Source organism: Lissotriton helveticus, chromosome 12 (genome assembly GCF_964261635.1).
Source record: "Lissotriton helveticus chromosome 12, aLisHel1.1, whole genome shotgun sequence".
Taxonomy (NCBI): Eukaryota; Metazoa; Chordata; class Amphibia; order Caudata; family Salamandridae; genus Lissotriton; species Lissotriton helveticus.
This window is the reverse complement of record NC_136073.1, coordinates 898,650,302-898,676,830: the sequence shown is the minus strand read 5'-3', so window position 1 is coordinate 898,676,830 and position 26,529 is coordinate 898,650,302. Positions and strand designations below refer to the sequence as shown.

The window sequence follows — 26,529 nt, the reverse complement described above, 5'->3', positions numbered from 1 at the left end:
TTGAAACCCTTGCCCTGTCTTAACCAGTTGGAGGTTTTTGGTCTCAGACAACTGTGAACTAGCATGTCCTTAAGAGACCGGTTGCGTTGAAATGTGATGTTTGGGGTGTGTTCTAGTTTGTCTCTCATTATGTTGTCTTGTGAGAGGATTGCCCACTTACTGCCTCGCTTGAGCACAAACTCTTGCTGATTTTGAAGGAGTTCATACTTTTAGGCTGACAACTGGTTGTGTATCTAGGCATTGGCTTCTGCCTCTGGAGGATCTTCGGACTCGCGGGACTCTCTGGATGTTTGCCTCCCCCTGCCTTTTTGAGTCCTCTTCGTTTGGATAGCTCTGAACAGGCCCACCCGAACATGAGCCTTGGCCCTTGCAGTGACGGCTTGAAGGCCAATAGAAAATGGCCACTTTAATTTAAAACGTTCGTCCGAACGTTGTTTTCCTTCCTGTTCTGGGAGTCGCGTGGATGGGCCGGGGCTGTTTATCCCAGGCACCCCCAATCACACCCCTCCTTTTAGAAAGGTGGGCTGTGCCGTGCAGGTACTGTGGAGCATGGCGAAGGGGACAAATTATTTCTATAGCACCAGCTGCATGGATATTTCCTTTTGTATTTTTTGTTTATCCTGATTCACCTTTCCTGACAACTGCAGCTGCTTCTAAGATTGGGCTGTGAGGCAGAGTTCCATGAATCAACTAGGAAAGAAAATGTGTGACTATTTGTTCTTATTTTGAAAATCTGTAAAGTCCCAGAAATGTTTACACTTGGTGTATGCTTCATTTAAATCATTTTTTATCATTATAATGGCCATGGATGCAAGTAAACAATACAAAAGTCCAGATAACTGGTGAATAATGATCCTGCTGGAGAGCAACCCTTTGTGTGTTGGTAGTTTTGAAATGCAGATAAACTGTATTTTATGTGGATAGCTCAGTGGGCTTCTGTCTTTGTCACAGAGATTCTTGTGTTACTTGCTGTTCAGAAGTTATAATCCTAACATAGGACAGTGACCTGTGAACTGTCACCAAAGAGCTGTATACAAACCTGAATGTTATAGTTAGTACTTGACTTTTTAGGTCGAGGGACCTAGCTCTCACAGCGAAGCAGTGAGGGCGGAGTCCCGAAGAATTAATGATTTGGAGTTAGGGGGTTTGAACCCGCCTCTCACCTCCATTCTCCTCCATTGGCTGGCTTCCTAAATGGAGGCCAGCCATTGGAGGAGAATGGAGTCACTCCAATGAAGCCCCGTCTCTTTCGGATTCGGGGGCGTGTTTTTTGCGTTCTTTAGCCCTGTGACGTCATCTGTCACTCAGAGGGCCAAAACACGCCCCCGAATCTGAAAATGGCGGCGCTTTTCTTTATGCTATTTCGCGACGACCGCCACACCAAGAAGTCGCCGAGTCCTCGCCCCTGCTGCTGCATTACTGCAACAGAGCTCGCAATGGCCGGGGAGTTAGGCGGAGGCAGCCCGGCCCAGACAGAAGACACGCACAAGCAGCAGCCCCACTACACCCCGTCCTGCAGCTCGCACAGCCTGCACTCCCCATGGCCACCAGCGCCGTGCTGAGCATGTCCTCCCGGCTGGGCCCGCAGCGTCTCTACCCGGGAATGCACCAGGAGGAGCCTCCTGTTTTCGCCCAGCTCAAACCAGTGCAGCCGGGGGCCCGCGGGGGCGGCCCAGGTCTCTATGAAGAGGACTCTCTAAAGACCCACTCCGGAGGCGACTGGCTGCTGCCGGAGGTGCAGGTATGTGGCATGCAGCTTTAGCGTGGAGGCTCGGGCAGGGCTGATTGATTGCATTTTGGAATTGTGACTCAACAATTAAAGGCTCATTTGAGCTCATAGGGCGGAAGGAGCAGGCAGCAGATGGGACATAATTGCACAGCCTTCCGTAATTCTTGCCGGCGTGGGCTCATTAGTGATGTCATAGAGTCCCCGCAGCCCCCAACACGCAGGCTCCACGCTACACATTTCTCCACGGAGGCTGAAGGCACGCGAAGTGTTTATTTCCGCTTATTTCCCTGTGTCTTTCGAGAATGGCATGCGTGTTAACACATTTGAAATAAAACGCGCATTCACCTTGAACACCCCAGAGAAGTGTGCGCACAGGATTCAAAAGCGATTTTCCCAGAGCAGACTTTCCACCTCCAAAACCAGATCTTTTTAGAACCCGTGACCCCCGATCCACACCACGCCCTCGGATCTGAACACTGAAGACCCCTAGCCCCCCCGGCCCTGGTATCAAAGACACAGGCTTGGCTTTGTGTGGTCCAGACCATACTTACGCCGCCAAATTCTGGCATTCAGTGCACTGCATTGACCCCAGGTGGTGTCGTATCAGATTCAACACTGACCGGACCCTCCATTCTGGCATTTCATAACCTACACTACCCCCTCATCCTGGGACATTCCAGACGCTACACTGTCCGCCCCCACCCAATCATTGGCATTCCAGACACTGGGAGGGGACGAGGGGGCTGTCCTTGTCGCGTGGTGGAAATCTCTTTCAAGAACCGGCTCCGAGAGTCCCTGAATCCCAACCAGAGCATCCATTTCTCCTCCCATCCACTATTCTAGCGCCACTCTCTCGTTGATTCAACGAGACAGCGCCCCGCCTCCCCGCTACCGCCCCCCCATCACACACATAAAGAGCAGAGCAGCACAGACCTCGCATCTCCACACACCTCTTTTGCAGTCTGCGCTGAAACCACACACGCAAAAACACACACACCACCCTCCACTCAACAATGAACCGGCCGGGACTGCCAGCGCTTCGATGCTGCAGCAGGTCAGTAGGCGCTAGGAGACGGTGTGCGGCGCGTGAGGTGTGCAGGCAGGGCTTGGTGTGGATGCTGTGTGGTGCTTGGAACGGGCGTGAGAGGTCGGCGTGGTACTGCATAGGAGTTTAACGGTGTGCGGCGTACTTAGCAGTACCATTAACGCTATAAAAATATATATATATCGCTTCACACGACACGTCTAGGTTTCTAAGCGCTCTAAATAAAATGCGTTGCTTTACTAATTGAATGGAACTCGAACGAGTGAGCAGGTATGCAGGAGGCATGGGGTTGTAGGGTGCGCCGGAGTTAATGAGGTGTAGTGGTGTCAAATTGGTGGGGTCGGTGCAGGACTCACTGACTGGTGTAGAGATACTGTAGGGGAGTGGAGAGGGGCTGAGTGTTAATGGGTGTTGGACGAGTGTGTCGTGTTCATGCGAATGGTATGAGTGGACGTGACGGGGTAGTTTCGTGGGTATACGTGTTGGGTTGTGCTCTAAGTGTGTGGCATGTGTATGTGTTTGTGTAATGTACTTATTGGACATTTGATGTAGGTGTGTGGTGTCGAATATGACTCAGTGGAGCCTATAGGTGTGATGTGGGTGGATGATATACATCAAGGTGTAGATGTGGTTATAGATGGTGTGTGTGTATGCAGCTTGAGTGTTTGGAGTGCGTGCAATGGGTGGGGGAATCTTGTAGGGTTTGAGAATGTAAGCGGTAGGTTCTTGGGGTGAAACCTATTGAGTCTCGCACCAAGGGTGGTCATAAAAGTGGGAGGGTGATGTTAGATTTTAGAGAGAGGCTGAAGGGAGACATGTATATATCAAGCTGTGGGACGAGTTTTGAATGCTAATATAGAGTTTAGGATTTTTTTATTTGTGTGATAAGCAGGTTTATTAATTGAATGCAAGAGGATTATAGCAGTGCGGTTCAACGTGTGATTGTTTGGAAGTGGTTTTCTCTCGTGGTGTAGAAGATTTGGGGTGAGTGTAGAGTGGTTAAAGGGGTTTACAGTGCATGGTGGAGTTGGGACAGTAGGCAGGATATGTGTTAGCATAGTCTGTGTGTGTGTGGCGCTCTGTCTGTGTGTGTGTGTAGTCTGTGTGTGTGTGTAGTCTGTGTGGCGCTCTGTCTGTGTGTGTGTGGCGCTCTGTCTCTGTGTGTGTGTGTGTAGCGCTCTGTGTGTGTGTGTGTAGCGCTCTGTGTGTGTGTAGCGCTCTGTGTGTGTGTGTGTAGTGCTCTGTGTGTGTGTGTGTGTGTGTGTATGTAGCGCTCTGTGTGTGTGTGTGTGTGTGTAGCGCTCTGTGTGTGTGTGTGTGTGTACCGCGTAGCGCTCTGTGTGTGTGTAGCTCTGTGTGGATAGCTTTTTTTGTAGGTGGCTCTATGTGAGGGTGACTGTGTGAGAGTGGCTCTGTGTAGGTGGCTCTATGTGAATGACTGTGTGGGTGGCTCTATGTGAATGTCTGTGTGTGGGCGTAAATGCAATAGGTCATGCATTTGCGAGCGATTAAGCTATTGGCATTGTAAATGACAATGCCATTTATTTAACGATTAAGCTATTGGCAATGTAAATGACTGCCATTTATTTATGATTAAAAAAAAAAAATCATGAGCAGTGCCAATAGCTCTACCTTTAATAATGCCGAGACCATTGCATTGTAAATGCTTGTTTTTTGTATTGCGATATAGTTAGAACTTCCCCAGTCTTTCATTATTATCACATTGCTAAAACGATTATTTTTTTTTTTTTAGCAAAGACAACCCCTAAACACTGGGGTATACTTTAAATCCTGCGTTTGTGCTTCTCCAGACCAAACCCTCTTGAAATATACTGCCCTCCAGTATGGATGACACACGATTCCTACACTTTGTAATCCTCATTGGCTTATGTGATATTCACTGTAGACTGACGTGCATACTTGCATGATTCATTGTCTCTGCATAATGTGTGCGTGATGTAAAGTACTTTGACACCCTCTACTGATATGAGTAGCACTATACAACAAATGAAATGCGTATGAGAGAAGGGCTATGGAGAGAGGAAGGGCACTCTTGGAGGGTGGTAATAGTATCTGCGGAGAAAGAGGTAATTGGTGGGGCGCCAAAAAAGAGTTTTGCACTAGCTCTAAAGCAGGCCCTAATATGGCCTTTTTGTTTTTGTTTATTTAATTAGCAGTCAGGTCATTAGGGCAACTGAACATATTTTAAAGTGTGTGCTAATTATATTTACTGCTATATTCAATGTTTTAAGTTTGAAGGCGATTTTACTAATGTTACCAGGAATAATGAAAGTGGAACCGGATGGTGCCTGATATGGGGCTGGGGCCCAAGGTCAGCTGTGAGATAAGGTGCCCAGGAGAGGGGTTGTAGAAAAATGGATAATCGGGCCTGGAACTACTTGTGTTGAATCCTGGCCAGCTGGAATTTGAGGGTTTGCACTTAGGTCCTGACATTGCTCTCACTTTCAAAAAACTCTCCACATGCTCTGTATACACACAGAGTCGATCTGTTGTATTATGGTGACTGTTTGCAAGTAGATATGATGTAATCTAGGGCTTGTAGGCTACCTCCAGAAGGGACAAATTGGGCCCGCAGTGGCCCACCCGAGATGCACCCATGGCCCACCCAAATAAAAATTGCTGGAGCCGGGCTCGGCTCTGATGCGCCCTGATGGCACCTCTAGTCTTTCCCTCCACTTGTTGCTGTTACAGTTGCCTCTTCAACAGTGATTCACGGTGGAAGAATGCAAGTGATAGGAGCGGGCTGGGAGTCCTTCATGGCGAGAGTTTAGAGAAGGAAGTGGGAGCTGCGCTAATGAAAGGGTTGGTGACCAGACTGTGAATGTTCCCAGGTGCACCGCAGCAGCCACTAACAATAAAGGCAAGGCTTCTGCAGGGCTTTTCTCTTAAGCTCTTAACCTCCGGGTTGTTCTCCTGGCACCACTGCCAGAGGATGGCACCACTGTATCCTTGAAGGGGCTGCCATTCACTGTGCACCTCGGCAAAGGCTCTTCTGCTATATTTGCAGCACGTCTTGGTCAATAAACTGATGGGTACACGAGGAGTCGCCACTAATCGATGCTCTTCGGCTCCAAGGAGCCTATCTCAAGCAGGTGCCTCCCTTTGAACGTGGGCCTAGGTAAGATGTGGAGCTCTGGAGACCTCCGTGTCCATTTGGACACAGGCGATCAACATTGACCAAGTAAGTGCCAGCGATTGGGGTGGGGGATGTGCCTGTTTTCTGGCAATCCCTCAACATTGATTGGATCACTAATTGACGTGTGATTCCTACAGCGTGTGACTACAGGGCTGTCCCTTCAGAGTGTCCAAGTTGGAAGAGACTATCGACATGTATATTATCCAAGTCTTTATAATATATCGCATTGTGTGCGATTATCACTGTAATAATATTTAGCACAAGACTTAATAACATTGCTCTGCCGATACATAGAAGTGCATGTTGGTTTTACCCGGCATTGCACTAAAAGAGCAGGATGCATGATCCAGTCTCTGCTGCATTGTGCATGTACATCACGGTTTCTTTTATATTTGAGGCACAGATATCGCGCCTGCAGACACATAGCAGCGCAAGTGGAGTCACCAGGCTCTGCACATAAGTATCGCATTGCAGGATACCACCTGCACATTTGGATACTCTGCATGAAAGTTAATGATGACTCGCGTACACCAGCATGCTACCGTTTCAATTCAAGGCACGGCGGGTGGTTCCATCTATGATGGGACTGTTTGAATGACGGAGTAAGTGCCCAGAGAGTGCTAGCCTATGACCCTTGCTTGTATTGTCTACTGAAGTGCACAATGCTGCCTCTCCTTTTGTTTCACACAAAAACTCATGTGGGGTAATTCAGAAATCTATAAGTTACACACTGTAAAACTATCATATGCCTTACTGGGCACGCGATCTTGGTCCTGGGGAAAGCCATACTGACCCCTTGGTCGGCACAGACAATATGGCTGAAACATGTCGGCCAGGATGATCGCTCGGCTCTAGTATAGGGACTGCCAACTGCAACAGCAAACCAAAGGAAGACTCTTCTGAGAACAGCAACCCTCAGGGAGATCCTGCCACATCAAACAAGACTTCATTCCTAATAGAATAGGGCAACAACACCCTACAGCGGTTAATATGAGACTGCCTTCCACACCAAACAATGACCTGTCTCCCTGGAGAAGAGGACAATAGCTCAGTTTATGACCAAAGACCTGCCACACAGGTCATTCAAGTTTCTCCCCCTTTCTGCTTGTTCGCTTTCCTGTGAGATAAATAAATAGTATTGGAGTATCCTAGAGTGCCTCAAAGGTGACTGATTCATGCTGCATTTTGTGCATAAATGCTTTGTCTGCCAATTGATTCACCTACAAAATCCAGGCCCTACCTCAAAGCCTCCCTGAAAGAGGAATTCCGATTTTATCTTAGAATGGTGGAACCTGTTCTATCCAACCATGACTGTAGGGGTATTCACGTTATTTGTAGGTGGGGGAAAAAGTAATTTACTCAAAGGAACTGCAGACCCATCTGGACAAAAGAAACCGTTTGGGGCGATCTATCTGTATTGGCTTGGCATCACCCGAGCAGTCTGTAGCTAGAGCTTGTGAATCTTATAATCTACTACCAGTTGATTAAGGTCAAACAAAATCTTGTTCCAGGATGAGTCAAGCAGCTACTGTTTGCAAAGCAGCTACCTCTTTACCTGGTGCAGGTGTTCGGATGCTGCTCTCGTAGGTGATGGCCAGATCCAATTTCTTTCCAGTCTTTTAGGTTAGTGTGGCCTTTTCAGTGTTCATCACACATTCTGGTTTGCACTTCTTCTCTTGGCGAGGCAGGTGATCAGAAGGGAAATGGATATGCTTTCTTTTCCAGTTCATGTTTAGGACTATCAGTGAAAACCCCATGTTTGAGAAACAAACCTTATTTTCTTGTACTTTAATGTATTTTATTTTTTTATTGATTTTCAAACAAGCACAGCAGAACCATGTCTCAAATACATAGTATACAGCGAGTGCTTCCGGCAAAACAAGAAATACCCTGCCCCACCCCAAGATCCCCTTCCTGTATTACATGGCATAAATATTTCAGTGGCCCAGACCGGGCAACAAACAGTCACATTCCAGCATAACCCCAGGCCCCTCTGGTGTATACATCATGGCACTATCCATTCCAGGGCACTCCCATTCTCTATAATGTCACTTGTCTTGTTCACTTCGCGCCAGCAAATATTCTCGCAACAGAGCCCAAATATCCCTGGGTCTTGAGGACCTCGGCAGTTCATCGGCGTATAATTCTTTTTTTATTTTTTTATATTTCAAATCATTTTTATTGAAGGAAAATAAATGAAAAGACAATGAATCGACAATTACCGAAATTGAATCATGTGTGCTATCAAACAGAAACCGAAGTAAAGCTAAAATACAGTTATCTGATGTTGTTTGGAGTCAGAGCGACATGCAAGTAAACAAGAAAATATAAGTAAACAACAGAACAATAAATAAATAAATGTACCGTACATACAAATATAAGCTGCCGTCAGCTAGGTCAGGTATGAGAGATCCGTAGGATTAAGCCGAGACACATATAGAGTGGATCTACATTTAGGTTATCTACACTTACAGTGAATCAAGGCGTGGTACATAAGATGCCCCAACATAGAACGCATTGCAAGAATACAGTAATAATTCACGGGGAATAAAAATTAAATGAAGACGCATCAAGAGAATTCCACAGCTTCTTGTTGGAGGAGCGCCAAGGGGAGGAATGCAGCGCCGGGTTATCGGCTCCTCTCAGAAAGGATAACCAGTCCTGCCAAATTTTAAAACATACCTCTGATGCATTTTTCCACTTACACAGGACCACCTTACATGCCAATGTGAGCATCAAGTCCAGTAGCTGGCGATCTTTGGCATTCGGTAGGTTCGGATCAAGAGCTCCCAGTATGACATATATAAATTCCCTCTTAAGTTTTAACCTGAATACATAGTGAATGCAGTCAAAAAATTTTCCCCAGTATGTTTGTAGAGAGGGGCAGTTAAAAAGCATATGGGCTAGGTCGCCTACTTCTGAGTGGCAATTCCAGCAAGTGAGACTATCTCTCAAGTGCGTACAATTCTAACTGTTCACGGCAGTATATCATGTTCGTGAGCCATTTGTCAGACCGTGGTCGCTGACGCCCGTCCCATGTGAATAACACCCGCCTCTTGACCAACAGTAATGCAACCTTCACAAAGCGACCCAACACACCTTTCAAACCCAGCACGCATCCCAGCAAGCATTCTAGGGGCGTTCAATTGAGCCGCCGGCCAGTCATAGTGTATAGGAGTTCAACAACCTCCTCCCAATATTGTTGTACCAGCCAGCATTGCCAAGCAAGATGAATGAAGTCCTCCCCCTCCTGCCCACACGTCTACAGCAGTCTGAATCCCTGAGCCCCATTTGCGAAGTTTCATGGGCGTATGATATACCTGATATATGAACTTGAGGTGAATAATGTGGAGGTTACCATTTGACGACAGCCTCCCCGTCAATACACATATCTGCTCCCACATTTCTATCGTTATCGGTGAGTCGAGGACCCTGTTCCACCGCTCCAAACTTTTATCCATCGGGCTCTCTGTTTCATCCTGCACAGCCCTATATAATCTAGTCAGCAGTTTTTTTCTTAGATGCAGATACTATGACCATCTGCAGGGCCTTTAACACCACCGGTTCTTCAGGGAAGCAAGTGTAATGATCGCGACTGCCCTCCGCAATCTATAACAAGTATACTGAAATAAAGGAGTGAGATTTGATATATAATCCAAATCCGACCTCGCTATGTACATCCCCTCTTTGTAGAGATCACCCATAGTAATAAAACCTGCCTCTCTAAGTGACAAAATCGGACCGCGTTCCCCAGCCACCGAGAAAGCGGCATGCCCTTCAATACTCAATGCTGGAGCGTATAAAGGCAATCTGTCCGTCCGCCTACCAATCTAATGCCACGCCGAGACCGCAACATCGATCGTGTTGATCTCCGATCTGGGCGTTTGCCTATGGGTGTGTGTGATGACACATTTCAATGGTACGTTGCCTGCATCTTCTTCCTCCTCCGCCACATGGGGAATAAAACCATGCGGCCGAAACCAATAATAAGCATATTGAGCTTGCCCACATAGATTATACCCGAAAAAATCCAGGGCATTGAACCCACCCTTGTCAAAGGGCAAAGCCAGCGTGGCCCAGCTAATCCTCGGGGGTTTCGCCCCCCCCCCACACCAAACGAAGCAATTGGGTCTGCACAGTTTTAAAAAAAAATGTTTGCTCAATCTGACAGGGACATTACAAAATAGATACAGGAACATGGGGAGAATCACCATTTTAATCACCGCTATGTGTCCGCCAGCGAGAGAGGTAAACCAACCCATCGGTCAACCCGGTGTTCCAAATCTGTATAGGTCCTCCCATAGTTTTCACGAACCACCGTCTCAGGATCACGGAGTATCCACACACCCACGTATTTAACTGGGTCCTCCGTCCATACTAAGGGATATTCTACCTGAGGTGACACTGTAGCAGGCATAAGGGGGATGATAACAGACTTCTCCCAGTTAATGTGCAGTCCCGAAAAGAGACCAAATCTGATATATTCCCGGACGACCTGGGAAAGATATGTCTGCGGCTCCCCGACATAGAGAACCATATCGTCCGCATATGCAGATATTCCCACCGGCCGATTGTTAAAGTTTAAAGCAGCAGCCCTATGGGATTGACGAATTTTACACGCAAGGGGCTCCAAGACAATGGCGAAAAGGAGACAATGGGCATCCTCGTCTAGTGCCACGTTGAATAGCAAATGGGTCTGAGGTGAACCCACCCACCCTCACCGATGCATCAGTATAAAGAACCTGTACCCAACGTACGAACACCGGAGGAAAGCCCATCCTATAGAGGATAGAGATCATGTATTTCCACTCTATAGAATCAAACGCCTTAGCCGCGTCCAGCAGAACGGCCACGCAGGCAACTCCATCTTCAGCACATATCGAATATCGTACGTAGATTCCAGGATGTAGACCGGTCCGGAATGAATCCAGACTGATCCGGCAAGCCCAAGAGGGGCATCAATAGATGTAATTTACTGGCCAGCACTAAGGCGAGAATCTTTGCATCAATGTTAATCAAGGACAAGGGGTGATAGGACTCACACCGTGTGGGAGATTTATCCTTCTTCAAAAGTGTAATAATTAGTGCTTGCCGCTAGGATGGCGGGAGGGAGCCCACATCGTGCACCTCAGCATACATTGCCAGTAAATGTGGCGTAAGGAGATCGGCGTATTGTTTATAGAATTCTACCGTCAACCCATCAGGTCCAGGGGCTTTGTTATTAGGCAGCGCCATGATGGCCTCCTTGATATCTGTCTCATCGATGGGAAGGTGAAGATATTTCCGATGCACATCAGAGAGCCAGGCACAGACCGTATCAGCCAGATAAACCTGACCTGTGGTCGCTCCCCACGCCGCATGGCTCCTCCTGGTGGCCCGTGACTGCCCCTCTGCTGCTGCTGCCGCTGCCAAGGGTTCGCCGCTGGTGAGCCCCTGGCACCTGTTCTGTTGTTTTTTGGTTTGTTGCTCTGTTCTCCCCCATTCCTGGCTGTATAATTTGTGTTCTTTTCCCCTCTGTTTGCCGCTTGTTTTTCGCCCTTGCCCCCTGTGCCCCCCCCGCTCCCCGCTTCCCGTCGCTTCTCCCCTGCGGCCCGCCCCCTTTTTGGCTTCTGTGCCCACTGCACTCGCCCTTTAGCCGCCCCGCTCCCGCCTGCTCCTCCCTCCCACTTCGCCTCTTATGGAGGGCGCCGCTCGGAAGCGCAGCCCGTCTGCTCCCGTCCGTGCCTGGACCACGCCGAGCGCCAGAACCCCTGGACCCTGCCCCACCCGCAACACCAGACTGCGCTACGACTCCAGCACCCTCCACGCACTCAACACCGAACGAGACCACCCCTGCTACCGAGCCACCTGAAGCGCACCCAAAGGGCCCTTCTGCCAGAACTGCAGCTACACCAGCATCCAGCCCACCAAAACACCAGCCAAAGAACCCAACCACCTCCGCTGCATCCTCCTCAATACTCGCTCCGCTCGCAAACACGCCATCGAACTCTGAGACCTCCTATACTCCACCGACCCCGACGTCGCCTTCCTGACGGAGACCTGGCTAAACACCACCTCAGCACCAGACATCGCCATAGCCATCCCACAGGGCTACAAGATCTCCTGCAGAGACCGCACCAACGGAATGGGAGGCGGAATCGCCATCGTCCACAAAGACTCCATCAGAATCTCAACTAACACCGACGACACCATCACCACCGCCGAGCACATACACTTCCAGATTCACACCGACCCCAACATGACCCTCAGAGGAACACTCATCTACAGACCTCCCGGACCACGACCACAATTCAGCGACACCATCACCGACCTCATCAGCACCCACGCCCTCGCCTCCACAGACTACATCCTCCTCGGGGACCTGAACTTCCACCTCGAGAACAACAACAACGCCAACTCCACCACCCTGATCAACAACCTAGCCAACCTTGGACTCAAACAGCTCTTGATGACACCCACCCACGCCGCTGGACACACACTTAACCCCATCTTCTCCGCAAGTCCCCACGTCTCCTTCAACTACACCTCCGAACCCCACTAGACCGACCACAGATGCGTCCACTTCACCTTCAGGAAACCCACCACACACCACCGCACCCAACAGCTGCCGCGCCGCTGCTGGGGCAAGGTCACCGAGGACCAACTAACGATCACCCTCGCCCGGAGACCACCCACCGACCCCACCGACCCAGACACAACCAACCTCACACAGTGGATCAACGACTGCGCCAACACCCTCGCCCCTCTCAAGCCACTTGGTTCACCGAAGACCTCCAGCTCTCCAAGCACACCTGCCGGAAGCTGGAGAAGAAATGGCTCCACGACCGAACACCAGACAGCCACACAGCCCTCAAAAGCGCCACCCGCAGGCACCACCAACTCATCAGGACCGCCAAGGAGACCGCCTTCAAGGACCACCTAGACAACAAGGCGCACAACACCAAAGAGCTCTTCAGCATCGTGAAAGAACTCTCCAGCCCCAGCTCCAACACCAACGACATCCCATCATCACAAGACCTGTGCGACTCCCTGGCTGCCTTCTTTCATCGCAAGATCACCGACATCCACGACAGCTTCAACTCCGACACCCCCGCACCCACCACCGAGTCCACCACCCCTGCGACCACCACCCGCCTGACCGCCTGGTCCAACGTCAGCGACGAAGACACCATCAAAACCATGAACTTAATCCACTCCGGATCCCCATCTGACCCCTGCCCTCACCACGTCTTCAACAAAGCCAGCACAACCATCGCGCCCCACCTCCGAAAAACAATCAACAGTTCCTTCGAGACAGCAACCTTCCCGGAAAGCTGGAAGCACGCTGAGATCAACGCCCTTCTGAAGAAGCCCAAGGCGGACCCCAATGACCTCAAGAACGTCTGGCCCATCTCCCTGCTCCCGTTCCCAGCAAAAGTGACAGAGAAGATTGTCAACAAACAGCTAACCCGCTACCTCGAATACAACAACATCCTGGACCCCTCCCAATCCGGTTTTCGCAGCAACCACAGCACCGAGACCGCCCTTATCGCCGCCACTGACGACATCAGGATCCTGATGGACAAAGGAGAAACAGCCGCCCTCATCCTCCTGGACCTATCAACAGCCTTTGACACAGTCTGCCACCGCACCCTATCAGCACGCCTCCATGACACGGGAATTCAAGAGAAGGCCCTGGCCTGGACCACATCCTTTCTCTCCGGCAGAACCCAGAGCGTCCGCCTCCCACCCTTCCGCTCGAAATCCACCAAGATCATCTGCGGCGTCCTACAGGGATCCTCCCTCAGCCCAACGCTGTTCAATATCTACATGGCACCACTCGCCCACGTCGCACGACAACATAACCTCAACATCATATCCTACGACGACGACACCCAGCTGATCATATCCCTCACCGAAGACCCCCACACCGCCAAAGCCAACCTCCACAGAGGAATGAAGGCCGTAGCCGACTGGATGAAGGACAGCAGACTGAAGCTGAACTCAGACAAGACAGAGGTCCTCATCCTCGGACCCACCTCATCGGCCTGGAACGACTCCTGGTGGTCCACATCGCTAGGCGCAGCCCTGGAACCCACAGACCACGCAAGCAAGCTGGGGGTCATCCTCGACTCCACCCTCTCCATGACCAGGCAAGTCAACACCGTCTCCGCGTCCTGCTTCAACACCCTCTGAATGCTCCGCAGAATCTTCAAATGGATCCCCACCTACACTAGAAAAACCGTCACCCAGGCCCTCATCACCAGCAGACTAGACTACGGGAACGCCCTCTACTCAGGAACTACAAACAAGCTCCTGAGATGACTACAACAAATCCAGAATGCCTCGGCTTGAATGATCCTCGACGTCCCCCGCCGCAGCCACATCACACCCCACCTGAGAGGCCTGCACTGGCTCCCCGTCAACAAGAGGATCACCTTCAAACTCCTCATCCACGCACACAAAGCACTACACAACACCGAACCCACATACCTCAACAACCGGCTCAACTTCCACACCCCCACCTGAAGCCTCCGCTCAGCCAACCTCGCCACAGTCCCTCGGATCTGGAAAACCACAGCCGGCGGAAGATCCTTCTCCTACCTCGCCGCCAAGACCTGGAACACTCGCCCAACCAATCTACGACAGACTCAGGACCTACTGGCCTTCAGAAGACTCCTCAAGACCTGGCTCTTCGACCAGTAGCTCCCCCCCCACAGCACCTTGAGACCCTCACGGGTATGTAGCGCGCTCTATAAATGTATTGATTGATTGATTGATTAAGGCAGATTCAGACACATCCCCCTGGGAGGTATAGAGAGCCTCATAAATAGTGCGAAATTGGGCCACAATGTCACTACAAGAATAATGATCATTGCCGTCAGCGTCCACAATGTGGTCGATCGGAGGGGCATTAGTACTGTCATGCAGTCGACTGGCCAAGACCCTACCAGGCCGACCACCGTCGCCAAAGGACCTCGCTACGTATCCTTTAGAAAGATATTTTATTTCTGCTGCCGCTAATGAGTTGTACTCCTCCAGGTATTCCCTAATGTGTGCCAATGTCTCGGGGTAGGGTGAAGCACCATATTGAGATTCTAGCTCCCTAAGACGGTCTTCCACCCACCGCAGCTGACCCCTCAGGTCACGTAAAATACCCGCCATCGTACTAATGCACTCCCCCCCTAATTGTGACCTTGAAGGCTTCCCACAGGGTAGCAGGACTGTTGACCGTACCCACATTGAACTAAAAGTATTGGACAATAGCCTTCCGGATAGACTCGACATAGACGGGGTCTAGGAGAGAGCCCGCTCGGAAGCGCCAAGTAAAGGGGCGATGCGGGTTAAGTGGAACAACAAGTTGAAGCACGACAGGGTTGTGATCAGACAGGTTCCTCGGCAGATTATAAACCTTCTCCACCCACACATTAGCCTCACCATTCATTAACCAGTAGTCTAGGCGAGACCATGTGTTGAAAGCTGGAGTAATATGCGTGCCCGCCAAAACCCCATCATGACGAAGGCGCCAGGCATCAACCAGACCAATCTCCTCCATAAACTCACGGATACAGTGCGCCACCTTAACCATGCGTGCCCCAGTGGTAATGGATTTATCTAACTGCGGGTTGAGATGTGTATTAAGATCCCCTCCAACCAGGAGCGCTGCCTCTGGCCAAGTACGCAGCACCTGAAACAGACGCAAAAACGGTGCTGGATCGTCAACCTCTGACCTATAGACATTCACAATGGTTACCAGCACTCTCCCCAATTTTCCATGCACCACCGCCCAGCGACCTTCATCATCCACGCAAGTGTCAAGCGGCTGAAACGCAATCCCTCTCTTGATCAAAATAAGAACGCCTCTCGCATAATTAGAATAAGAGGAGGCAAGTCGATAGGACGCCCACCTACGTGCCACAGAACCCTCTGTATGTTTGGTAAATGGGTCTCCTGAAGGAGAGCAACATGAATACCATGCCTGTCCAAGTACGCCAGCATTTGATTCGTCTTCTTGGCAGTATTTAGGCCATGAACATTCCAAGTGATACAATTGTATTGCCCCCCTGCCATGAACAAAACGTCGATACAGGCCTATGCATGCACCAAGCTGCAAGAAAGGACATATGTCCACATGTGTCCCAGACTGTTCAGTGATGACCGTATCATAAAACCAAGCCAGCACACAGGAAGAACCACCCCCCATCCACCCCACCCACTTTGGCAACCCCAATTCGCCAAAGGCCTGCACCACCCACCCCCGACCCCACACGCCCAACAACCCCAACAAAAGACATCGTACTTGGTGGGTCATACCCATCGGGAACAGTAGAGGCTGATCCCACTCCCAACTCTGGACGGGAGGGGGCCACCAAGGATGTAGTAAAAAGCCCACTCCAGAGACCGGTCCCCCTGAGCCATCACAAACAATTTCAGGGAGTATCAGTCAAGCAGGCAACATATCCCCCACCAACCAGCAAAATCCTATCTGTACTCGCATCCCCCAGGTGTCCAACAGCATAGTATAGCACCAACATAAATGCGATGTATCGATTGTCATAGCCAGGGGGGAAGACAGCACCTAATCTGCACAAACAACTAGGAGACTAAAGCAAAGCAAGTTACAAAAGTGAGACACTGTATGAAATCAGTCATCCACATCAGACGTATTGTCAGGCGATTTACGTCGACGTTGCAGAGACCTGGCATAGTGCATCGCCTGCTTTGGACTTGCAAAGATTTTGCCCCCTTCAAACTCTCCGATGTGCAGCCTCGCTGGATAAAGCATGGCATAAGGGACCCACTCTTTTTGTAGCAGCTTCTTCACATTTTGGAACTCTTTCCGTGCCGCTTGCACCTGTGCGGTAAAATCCGGGTAGAACGACCTGTTGTTATTCTGATAGGTAATCTTGCCCTTTTGCCTGGTGATGCGCAGAACAGTGTCCCGATCTCGGTAATTCAACTAACTGGCAATTATAGGTCGTGGTGGAGTACCCGAAGGAGAACGAGCAGCCAGAGACCGGTGAGCGCGCTCGACTGCAAACATAGGGGATAGCTCGTCTACACCACACACCTCCCGCAGCATCGTTTCCACGAAATCAAGACACCCCACATTTGTGGACTCCGGCAGGCCCAAAACGCGGATGTTATTGCGTCTCGATCGGGCCTCGATGTCCTCATTCTTTGCTTGAATAACCTCGAGGATCTTGGTAATGTCCGACGTTTTCGCCGCTACTTGCTGTAGCCTATCCTCCGTGTCCGAAATCCGCTGCTCAGCCGCCCCTATACGAGCCGCCTGTCTATCCAGTTTCGCAGAAAACTGGTCCATTCTGCCATTCGGGGCTTCAATCTTCCCGTCAATCGCCTGCAAACTGGCCTGTATAGCAGACAGTGATTTTTCCAGGCTTGTGGATCCCTGCACAGCAGCATCTAGCTCCGAGTCAGAAGCCGCATTCTGTGGAATCTTGGCGCCCTTCCGGAGCTCAAAGGTCAGGCGCGGCTGTGATTTATCCGGTTTGCCCATCATGCAATCCCACAACTGCGATTCACACTTATGCGGGACCCAATGCTGCTCACGGCGTTGTTAGATCGATCGCACCAGTTGCACAATGTAGGCTCTGATACTCACTCCGTAAACGGGCATAAAATAAAAACCCACCCTGAGAAACTAGGCAGGTAACACAGCTCCCAGGCGCGCCAGCCAGATGATGGTGGGGCGCACCCCTCACCGCAAATACACAGTCTGTCACAGATTGTAGGGCCCTTGCTGCAGATCCACCATGTGGCCCTCCAGAGGGCGCCACAAACTGATGCCAGGTAGAGGACGACAAACAGGATCAGTACGGTGCCAGGACTCCAACACCTGCTATGCTGTAATGCCTGTCTTCCACTCCCACAATGTCAATCTCGCAGGTCTGGTGGACAGGATAATGACACTGCAGCCCACCAGTCACGTCGCTGGTAAAGGACTGTGCACATAAAATATACAGTCCCAAAGGAGGATGGGGAGGCACGATCAGCACGGGCGACAACGACCTACCACGTGGGAAACCCCACTGCGGCCCAGCGCGCGCGCCCTAGTCACAGCCCAGTCCAGCAGCTGGCGCCAGCCACTCACGTACTTCCGCAGCCCTGCGCTCAAACACTATCCCCCGCACCCGCACAGCCCGTGTCAGCGCCCCCGCCAAGCTCCACTTAGCTGAGGCCGCGGGTCTCTTTCAGGCGCAGTCCAACTCCCCAACGCAGCCAGGCAGTCGGGTCCGCCGGTGGGGAGCGCGGCAGCCAAGCAGCACCGCAATCCGTGCGCTCAGCCCGCCTCCAACATTTCGTGTCGCGGTCAGTCCGGACCCTCCACCGCCAGGCACAGCTCTCGGGTCCCTCAGTGTACAGTGAGCCCGAACAGGCGCCGCGATGGTGCGGGACACACCCCCGCAAGACGATCCCCACTAGGAGTCAAGTCGATATGCCCTGGAGCGGCAGGATTATTCAGGATTGTTGTCGGTGGCCGGCAGAGCAGCACTACAATGCTGTCATCTTGTCTAAAGCTAAGCCACGCCCCTCATTTTCTTGTACTTTCATTGGATCTTTGGGGTCAAAAATAGACCCTCTACTGCCCATTGCAACCTGTGGAAAAATAATACAGAGAAGCGAGAAAATTCACAGTGGTACTTAACCGTTGAACTTTGTGGACTCCCATATACTCGTTACTGAAATTCAGGGATCCCCACTGATTCATTATTGGAACCCAGGTGTCCCCACTAAATCATTATTGGAATCCAGGGACCCCCACAAAGGTATTTCTCGCATCTGTGGACCCCTTCCTAAGCCTTTTCAGTGTTCTGAACCCCAAAAGAGAACAGATGGCCACTCATCGTCCATCCTATAGTCACTTTGATGCACCTGCACTACTCCAACGAATCAAACTGAATACTAACTTCATTTGAAGCTTCCAATTTAAAATGCATTCACAATTACAGAACTTTTGCTTCTTTATTTATATCCACTTTATTCATCTGTTAATAATATTTAATTTTCTAAGCAGTCGCAGCCCCCGTGAGTAGGCCTTGCGGACCCTTATGTGTCCCCGGACCACAGGTTAACCAGTGAGCGAGGCTGTCCAAGTGAACACCTCTGCTCGTGTTACTGCTTAGCATTATGGAACTGTTGTTTTTCATCTCTATTGTACTAGATACCTAATGACCCAATTTGAATGCATCCCAGTTTTTAAAACAAATTGGAGAGAACTTGTTCTGATTGAAGAGTTATTTCTCCAATTAAATTTGCCTTTATTAAAAAAATATATAAAAAACACATATCGACATTCTGGCAATGTTGCTTGTATAAGGCATATTGAAAAGAGACATTATTCACTGTAAGAGTGCTCTGTGTTACCTCGTACGTGTTCTGAGACATTCAGAGTATGGCTTGAGTGAAGATTGCCTTAACTGAAAGCTAGGATGACAAGTTCCTTTTCCTGCCTACATCGCATCCTTCATATTGGGCAGTTCATTGGCGAAGATGAGTAATATATTATCTGCAGACATTGAATCATCAAAGTACTTAAGCAATTTGTATCGTAATAATTATTGAGGATTTAGGGGCGAGAAGCGAAAAATTAAATACTACTTTATTATGATTTTGTGCATCTTCTCACCCCCTCTTAAGTGTTTGAGGAGCTGGTTCATCAGTTTCCTGGCCATGGTCATGTAGGCACTCCCAGGTCTTCTCTTCAAGTTTGGGAACTGAGTTTGAGCTTATCATGATTTTTTGGCTCCTTTGTTTTTGAGGCCCAGTTAGAATCCATAACTGCCACTCTTCTGGCCTATTTTTCCGGTACTTGGTGACTCCTTAAAGTTCAAAAACTGATCCAAGCTATAGTTAAGAAATGAGTGGAGACTCCCTGCCCTACCTGCATCCCCTGCTGTTCTACAAGAATAAATGTTCCCAGTGACTAACAAAAATCTAAAATGGAGCTTATGTAATTACGTTGTTTGAAGGTGTTTTCCTTTGGTAGGCAGTACTACTTTAGCTTTTGGGGCCACAAGAACCCCTACACTATGAGGCAGGGTCCACTGGGAGTCCTGGGTTTGCCGACCAAGAAAGAGCAGAGGTTACAGAATACTTTGAGTTTAACTGCATTCTGAGTTCACTAGATATTCTGTGAAGGTTTATTGAGCTAACCAAGCCATGGCATAGACACACATGCAAGTTCTTGAGGTGGATTCTCCCCTAGTGCTTATCGGGACTACACCAAGTATCAGCCTGGTGGGGATCCCCTTCTGTGATTGTTGAAGAATGTGTTTGTAGCCGCGCTTCTGGAAGAGAGGAATGAACTGTTTGGTAACCCTTTCTCACCCTTTTTAATGTTGAGGTATTGAACCTCTATCACTAAGTAATGATGCAAAATATCTTGCAACTACATAGACATGTGTAAGATATTGGGGGGAGAACAAAATCTGTTTTTTTTACCGTTTTCTCTTTCATGAATTGAAGACAGGTAGATTGTTTCATGTTCTATAGTGAAATAACACAGTTTTCATTATGTTCTTGATTTTTGGGCATTAATTGATTTATACCTTTTGATTATGATGTATTCTTGTTACGGAAGTATATTTGCCAAAGTACCCGAGAGCACAGAGTACCCTTGAAAGCAACTCCTAAGAATAGAAGATTGATCTGTGTGAAACTGTGCTGTTCTTTATTCTACCTGTTGCACTATTCAGATTATTACATGCACCTTTCTGTATTCCAGCTACATGTCTTTTCTTCTCCCATCAATTCTAGGAGCCCTACTTTGTTGAATGTAACTGTCTGACACTCTGTCATCATATGATCTATAGCATGTTCTCTGTAGTGTATTTATGGTAGAAAAGAATGCAGGGATCTCCTTTTTTGACTGGGAATATATTATTTGTTTGGTCTTCAGAAATTCATTGACCAATTATTCCATGGTGGCTTTCCTTTTGATTTTCGTAGTATTCTTGTCTGATTTCCAAAATTCATCATTATATTAGTATGAAATGTGATAGACGCTCCACTTTGCTCTGAGACCTGCAAGTCTTTTTCACATTGGCTCCCAAGTGTCTGTGGACATTTGGTTGATGAGTGGAAGGGTAACGCTTGGATGTCATATGTAGCTGTCTATTCAGCTGTAACAATAAACATGGTACAGTTCAACACTCTACTGGAGAAACTGATAGTGACACAGACTTGTTTTTCTTTTCAGGTAGCAGCCACTAATTCCATTGAGGTCTGAGCTCCAATTCGTCCAAAATGGCGGGAGCATCTGTAAAAGTTGCAGTTAGAGTGCGGCCATTTAACTCACGTGAAACGACCCGGGATGCAAAATGTGTCATTCAGATGCAAGGAAATACCACATGTAAGTATTAAGCTGAAGATGGATATGTTTGGAAATTGTTTTTCAATAAATGTTCTTTATTACCTGATTGCGCTGCACTGTTCTATGCCATTTAAACTATATATATATCTATACACACACACACATACATACAAAGGTTGGATTTGTTTTGTCGTTTACCTCCAAAAAGGCTGTTTGATATATTTGTGCAGTTACTCTCTTAAGTCATATAAGAAAAATGGCCAACTACCGGTTTAATATTCTGCCGAATAGAATATAGAGTGTTATTGTTTGCCTTTGATGGCTTGTGATTTGTTTTAAGACCAAAGAATATGATTTAGTGATTTTGTTGTTTAATTGTTTAAAATCTTAGATGTTCCACTGTTTTCGTGGAAACATAGAGATTGCTGTAGTCAGAATTCCAACTTGTCTATTAGTTACTTCATTGCTGTGTGTGTAGTGGAGGGGCACACCTGCATGGTTAGACTGTTGTTAGCCTGTAGCGGGCCCTTGAAGTATATGTATATTGATAAAATCTACACTAGACCTGTCATGGTGGAACACACAGTGATAGACCAGGATTCTACAAACTGTACATTCCAAGCGGAAGCAGGGCATTGCAGTTAAGTGGCATTTCATGTACTGATACAAGTCTACCGTTTAGCATGATGAGAAACATCCTGAAGAATGCATCGAGGAGGTGTTACCTCTGACTTATCCTAGCTGCACATGCCACGCCTTTTGAATATCCCGGGGCGCCTGATTAGACCTGGAATTCTTTGCATTAGCTCTCCACGTGTAAATGGCGTCAGATCAGTCTCTGCGTCAGTTACTGCCCAGACATGACGCCACAGATTCATAAAGCACCACCTCAGTCCCCTGACATCAGTGCACTTTTTTCCACACCCTTTGACGCACAACCAGAGCAGCTCTCTCTGGAACATTTCCCATTTACAAAAATCCAGAAATTCCATTCTTGAAGGTCTGCCTGTAGTGCTTGGGGCCCAAACACAACTTTCATTCAAGGGAGAGGCTTCATACACTCTTAAGACCATGAAAGAGAGGGAGGAGAAGCTGTGTCTGGGGTACGTGTGCCACAAATGCCCGAATGCCAGTCGCACTCCAGGTTCAAGTTGCAGTCTTCTCCCTCCTCTAAGTCTTTGAAGAACAAGAAGCTGTAGAAGAGGTGTAGGCGGGTAGACTCCACATCAAGATAGAAGTCCCGCTTCATGGTTGGAACGCCACACTGTCCGCCACTGTCAGCCCCTCCTCCCCCAAACTTTGGATGGCAACTTTGATTCCGATTCAAACAATTTCTAAATGCCCCAGGTACAGGATTGGCTGGTGCCGATGGAATAATCGCCAGTGGTATCTCAGTTAGGACCCTTGTTCATTCCTTGGGGCTCAATGGCACATGCCGACGATGGCAGCAGCGCTGCCAATTTGCTGTTCCCTGCAAACAAATGCTACAGAATATCTAGCCATACAGAATGCAAGTGGTCTGTACACCTCACTGGAGGTGGAGCTAGGGTGCCCCTCTGGGGTTGCCCTCTGCAGACGTTGTGTCTTTAACTTCAGTACTAAGAACAAATCTGCAGGGGTGCTAGAGTTGCCTTTGCCGATGGAGGAAGCCAAGGTAAACCTCTTAACAGAGATCCTCCGGCCCTTTCATACTGTGTATGAGCCATTTCATTAAGAGTAGGGCACAAGCCTGTACCCTGACGCTTACAGACTGGCATAGTGAAAAGGTAATCAAGAGACAGAGAGAGATATTTAGGCAGAAGCTAAGGATTTCTGTCAATGAAACAATATCAGAAATTCATTACACACCATTACAAACATATCACATTAGGTATACATTTCATTGTATATGGTGTTATAAAAGGTCGACGGCGTTTCGATCCCATTTATAAAATCAAAGGGATCATCATCAGGACAAAGTGTTTGCCTAAACAATATAAGCCACAATAGCAAAGGTGGAAGAAAGAGAAGACAATTATAAACAGATAGTGGAATTGTCTTTAAGAAAACCAATACAAGTGACATCCGGTGGCAGTGAAGTTTAAAAACACTGGACGTGAAGTGATGCTTATCAAAAGGATTCGAGCAAGACCGCGAGAACAGTCAGGAAGGTCTAAGCATTCGGGAAGTACAGTTGTACAGGAACGGCTAATCACATGCTTAGCTAGGTGAGCGTGGTGACTCGACTAGAAGTGATGGTATGAGCAAAATCGCGAAAACAATCAAGGAGGTCTGCACGATAATAAGGATCGGCAAGTGACATGCATACCGTGGTGAAAGAACAAGATAGTTGGAAAGTTCGGTTGGCGCAATACAAAAAGGTCACATGCACATTATGGTGAAAAACTGACAGTGACTGGACATACGGCGTGTGTGGTAAAGAGCCGAACGTATCATGACAAGCTGCGGGGACAGGTGCTTACCATGGAGCTTGCACTGAAAATTAGGTCAGGCAGAATTAGGTGGGGGGGTGGGTGTCATCACGGCATCTATAATAAAAAGATCGTGAAGCATTTACTTGATCGGGCGCCTCGAGCTGATCGTAAGAAAAGAGGACTAAATTCTTACCGATTCCGGACTGGGTAAATATCACAGCCGGCCAGGGCTCAGAATTACGTCAATTGTATCGCGGGATGGGCGAACAATCCAGGAAACATCCTTGAGTGAGACCACAATCAGGGCCGGATAGTCAGTTGGCTAGCCCGTAATAAGGGACTATAAGTTACGCGCCAGCCGAGCGCTTGGTCGCGTTTCAGGGAGCCTAGTAAGCTTTCTCCACCAGCGCTTTCTCCACCTCCTGTGGTGCATTTAGCTCAAGTGACTGTGCAGCTGCTTCCTGTAGGAGAGTAGGATCTGCTTCCTATGGTTACCCCCACTTTTTGCTGTGTTTCACTGATTTATTGACTTTAGTCTGGCTGTGGCCCTGCTAATCAGGACCACAGCCTAGTTGTTCTCTCTCTAAATTGATTGCATGTACTTTAGGTACATACCAGATTGGTTACTGAGTTACCGTGTGAGCCCCTAGTACATGGTACCTCATGTACCAAGGGCATAGGTACCCCAGAGTCCTACCAGGGGCTGAAGCATGTTTTATGCCACCCCTGGGAAGCCTTCCCAATTGGCACAACAGGTCTGCACTTGCAGCCTGGGTAAGGTGGTGTAAGCACCCCTTACATATATATATATATAAGGAAGGATTTCCGAAAACTGCAGAGGGGCTCAGCTCAGGCTAGGGCACCCTCTCACACAAAACCAAGCACTCTGCCTTCCGGATTGTCAAGGCCTGCCATAGGAGTGACTTATATGTGTGTGTATGTATGTATATATGTATATATGTGTATATGTGTGTATGTATGTGTATATATATATATATATATATATATATATATATATATATATATATATATATATATATATATATATATATATATATATATATATTCTCCAGTATTAGGGGTGTCTTTCATAGATTCACATGCTTGAATATTCCCCGTCGTCGAAGTGGGAGTTCCACGGTATATAAAAATAGCAATAATGCTAATATAACATAAATGATAACATCATCATAATAAAAATAGAGATAAGACACACTGTAAAACCTCTACAATGGTAACTTCCATAGGAAGACATTATAAGAGAAAAACTCATTTGTAACATATCAGTGTCATTATGTTGGTCCAAACTGCAGCCAATCAGGCTCAAGCACCCTCTAGAACCTTCTCCTCAGAAGCTCAAGCCCTCAGATTTTCTACCGCACGTCGTGTGAAGGGAGTCTCCCTGAGCTCTGCTCAGTTTTTCTTCAAGTATTTCTCTTCAATTGTTTTCTACAAGAATGTCAAGTAAGAAGTCTTTGTTTAGACCTTGCTCTTCCTGTGGGAAGCTACGTTTGTTTGAAAAGGACCCCCACCAAAAGTGTATTTACTGTCTGTACCCTGAACACAAGGTGGATGAATGTAAATTCTGTAGAGCTTTTCCAGCTAAGACTCTCAGAGACAGGGAAGGTAGTCTTCTTCTATGGTTGAAGCGCCTCCAGGATAAAGAGGATGTTTTGTCAGACGCAGAAAGACTTCAGTCAGGCTGTTCCACTGTCGCTTCCAAGCGTGGGAGTGTTCAGGAATTACCTTCTCCTTTTTTGAAGAAGAAAAAGTTGGCTTTAACTATGGCACAGGTTCAATCTACAGCTCCTATGGTTTCTGTGTCTGCGCCCACGAGACCTGGCTCTCAGGCGTCATTTCCAGCCTCTATAAGCGTTCTGACAGTCCTGACACCCCGGTCGTCGACGGGCTCGTCGACGACCGTTCTGTCCACGAGATTGGCTTTGGTGTCTTCGTCGACGGCTTCAATGACGACGACGTCTGTCGTCGACGATGGTTATGTCGACGTTTTCTACGTCGACGAGAGCTTCTACAGTCCCGTCGACGATCCCGATTGTCTCGTCGGCGACGAAATTACCGTCGACGAAGAAATCCTCGTCGACGTCGAAGAGTTCATCATCGACGAAGGTCCCGTCGACGTCGACCGCTCCGTCGACCAGCTCGTCGACGAAGAAGACAACGATGGTTCCGTCGACGAAGTTCCCGTCGACGTCGACCGCTCCGTCGACCAGCTCGTCGACAACGGCTTCGTCGACGAAGAAGAAGACAACGACGGTTCCGTCGACGAAGGTACCGTCGACGAAGATTCCGTCGACGCAGATTCCGTCGACGCAGATTCCGTCGACGACGATTCCGTCGACGAAGGTTCCATCGACGATAGTGCCTAAACGCTCGTCGCCGTCTACTGCTACAGCGTCGACGCCCTCCGTGGAAACAACCTCGTCGACGGCGACACCTGCAGCTGCGGCATTTTCGCAGGGATTACAGCTAGATCATGCAGGATCCTCGTCAGGAGTGGGTTCTTTTGCCACTATGCCTCTAGTGCCACTGCCTTCCTTGCCCTCTGGCAGGGATTCTAATCTCCACTTACCACCTCCTGGTCTCCAGCTACCATCACCATTGATGGCTACTGATCACGAAACTGGATCTATTGGAGACGACGATGACATTGACGAAGCACATAGTCCATCGGAATTAATAATTAAATGTCAGGATTCGAGTTCGGAGCACGAGGAGGTGGAGGAAGTTGACCACCAAGATGAACAATTTGTGCAGATTCCTATGGCCTCTTTCCCAGTTTCTTTGTTTTCTAACCTCCAGCATATGCTGGACGACTACAATCGAAGATTTCCGCCAACCCCTCAGGGT

At 48.6% G+C, this 26,529-nt stretch overlaps 1 protein-coding gene across 1 annotated transcript in view; it reads left to right on the top strand.

Annotated features, from left to right (window-relative positions):
- KIF1C (kinesin family member 1C) overlaps positions 1 to 26,529 on the top strand; it is a 710,488-nt gene that overhangs the window by 115,968 nt on the left and 567,991 nt on the right. The window contains exon 2 of the mRNA XM_078671146.1: positions 21,134 to 21,286. Within this exon, the coding sequence (XP_078527272.1) occupies positions 21,181 to 21,286 (106 nt within the window). The 5' untranslated portion in view covers positions 21,134 to 21,180. The remainder of the gene's footprint in view (positions 1 to 21,133; positions 21,287 to 26,529) is intronic.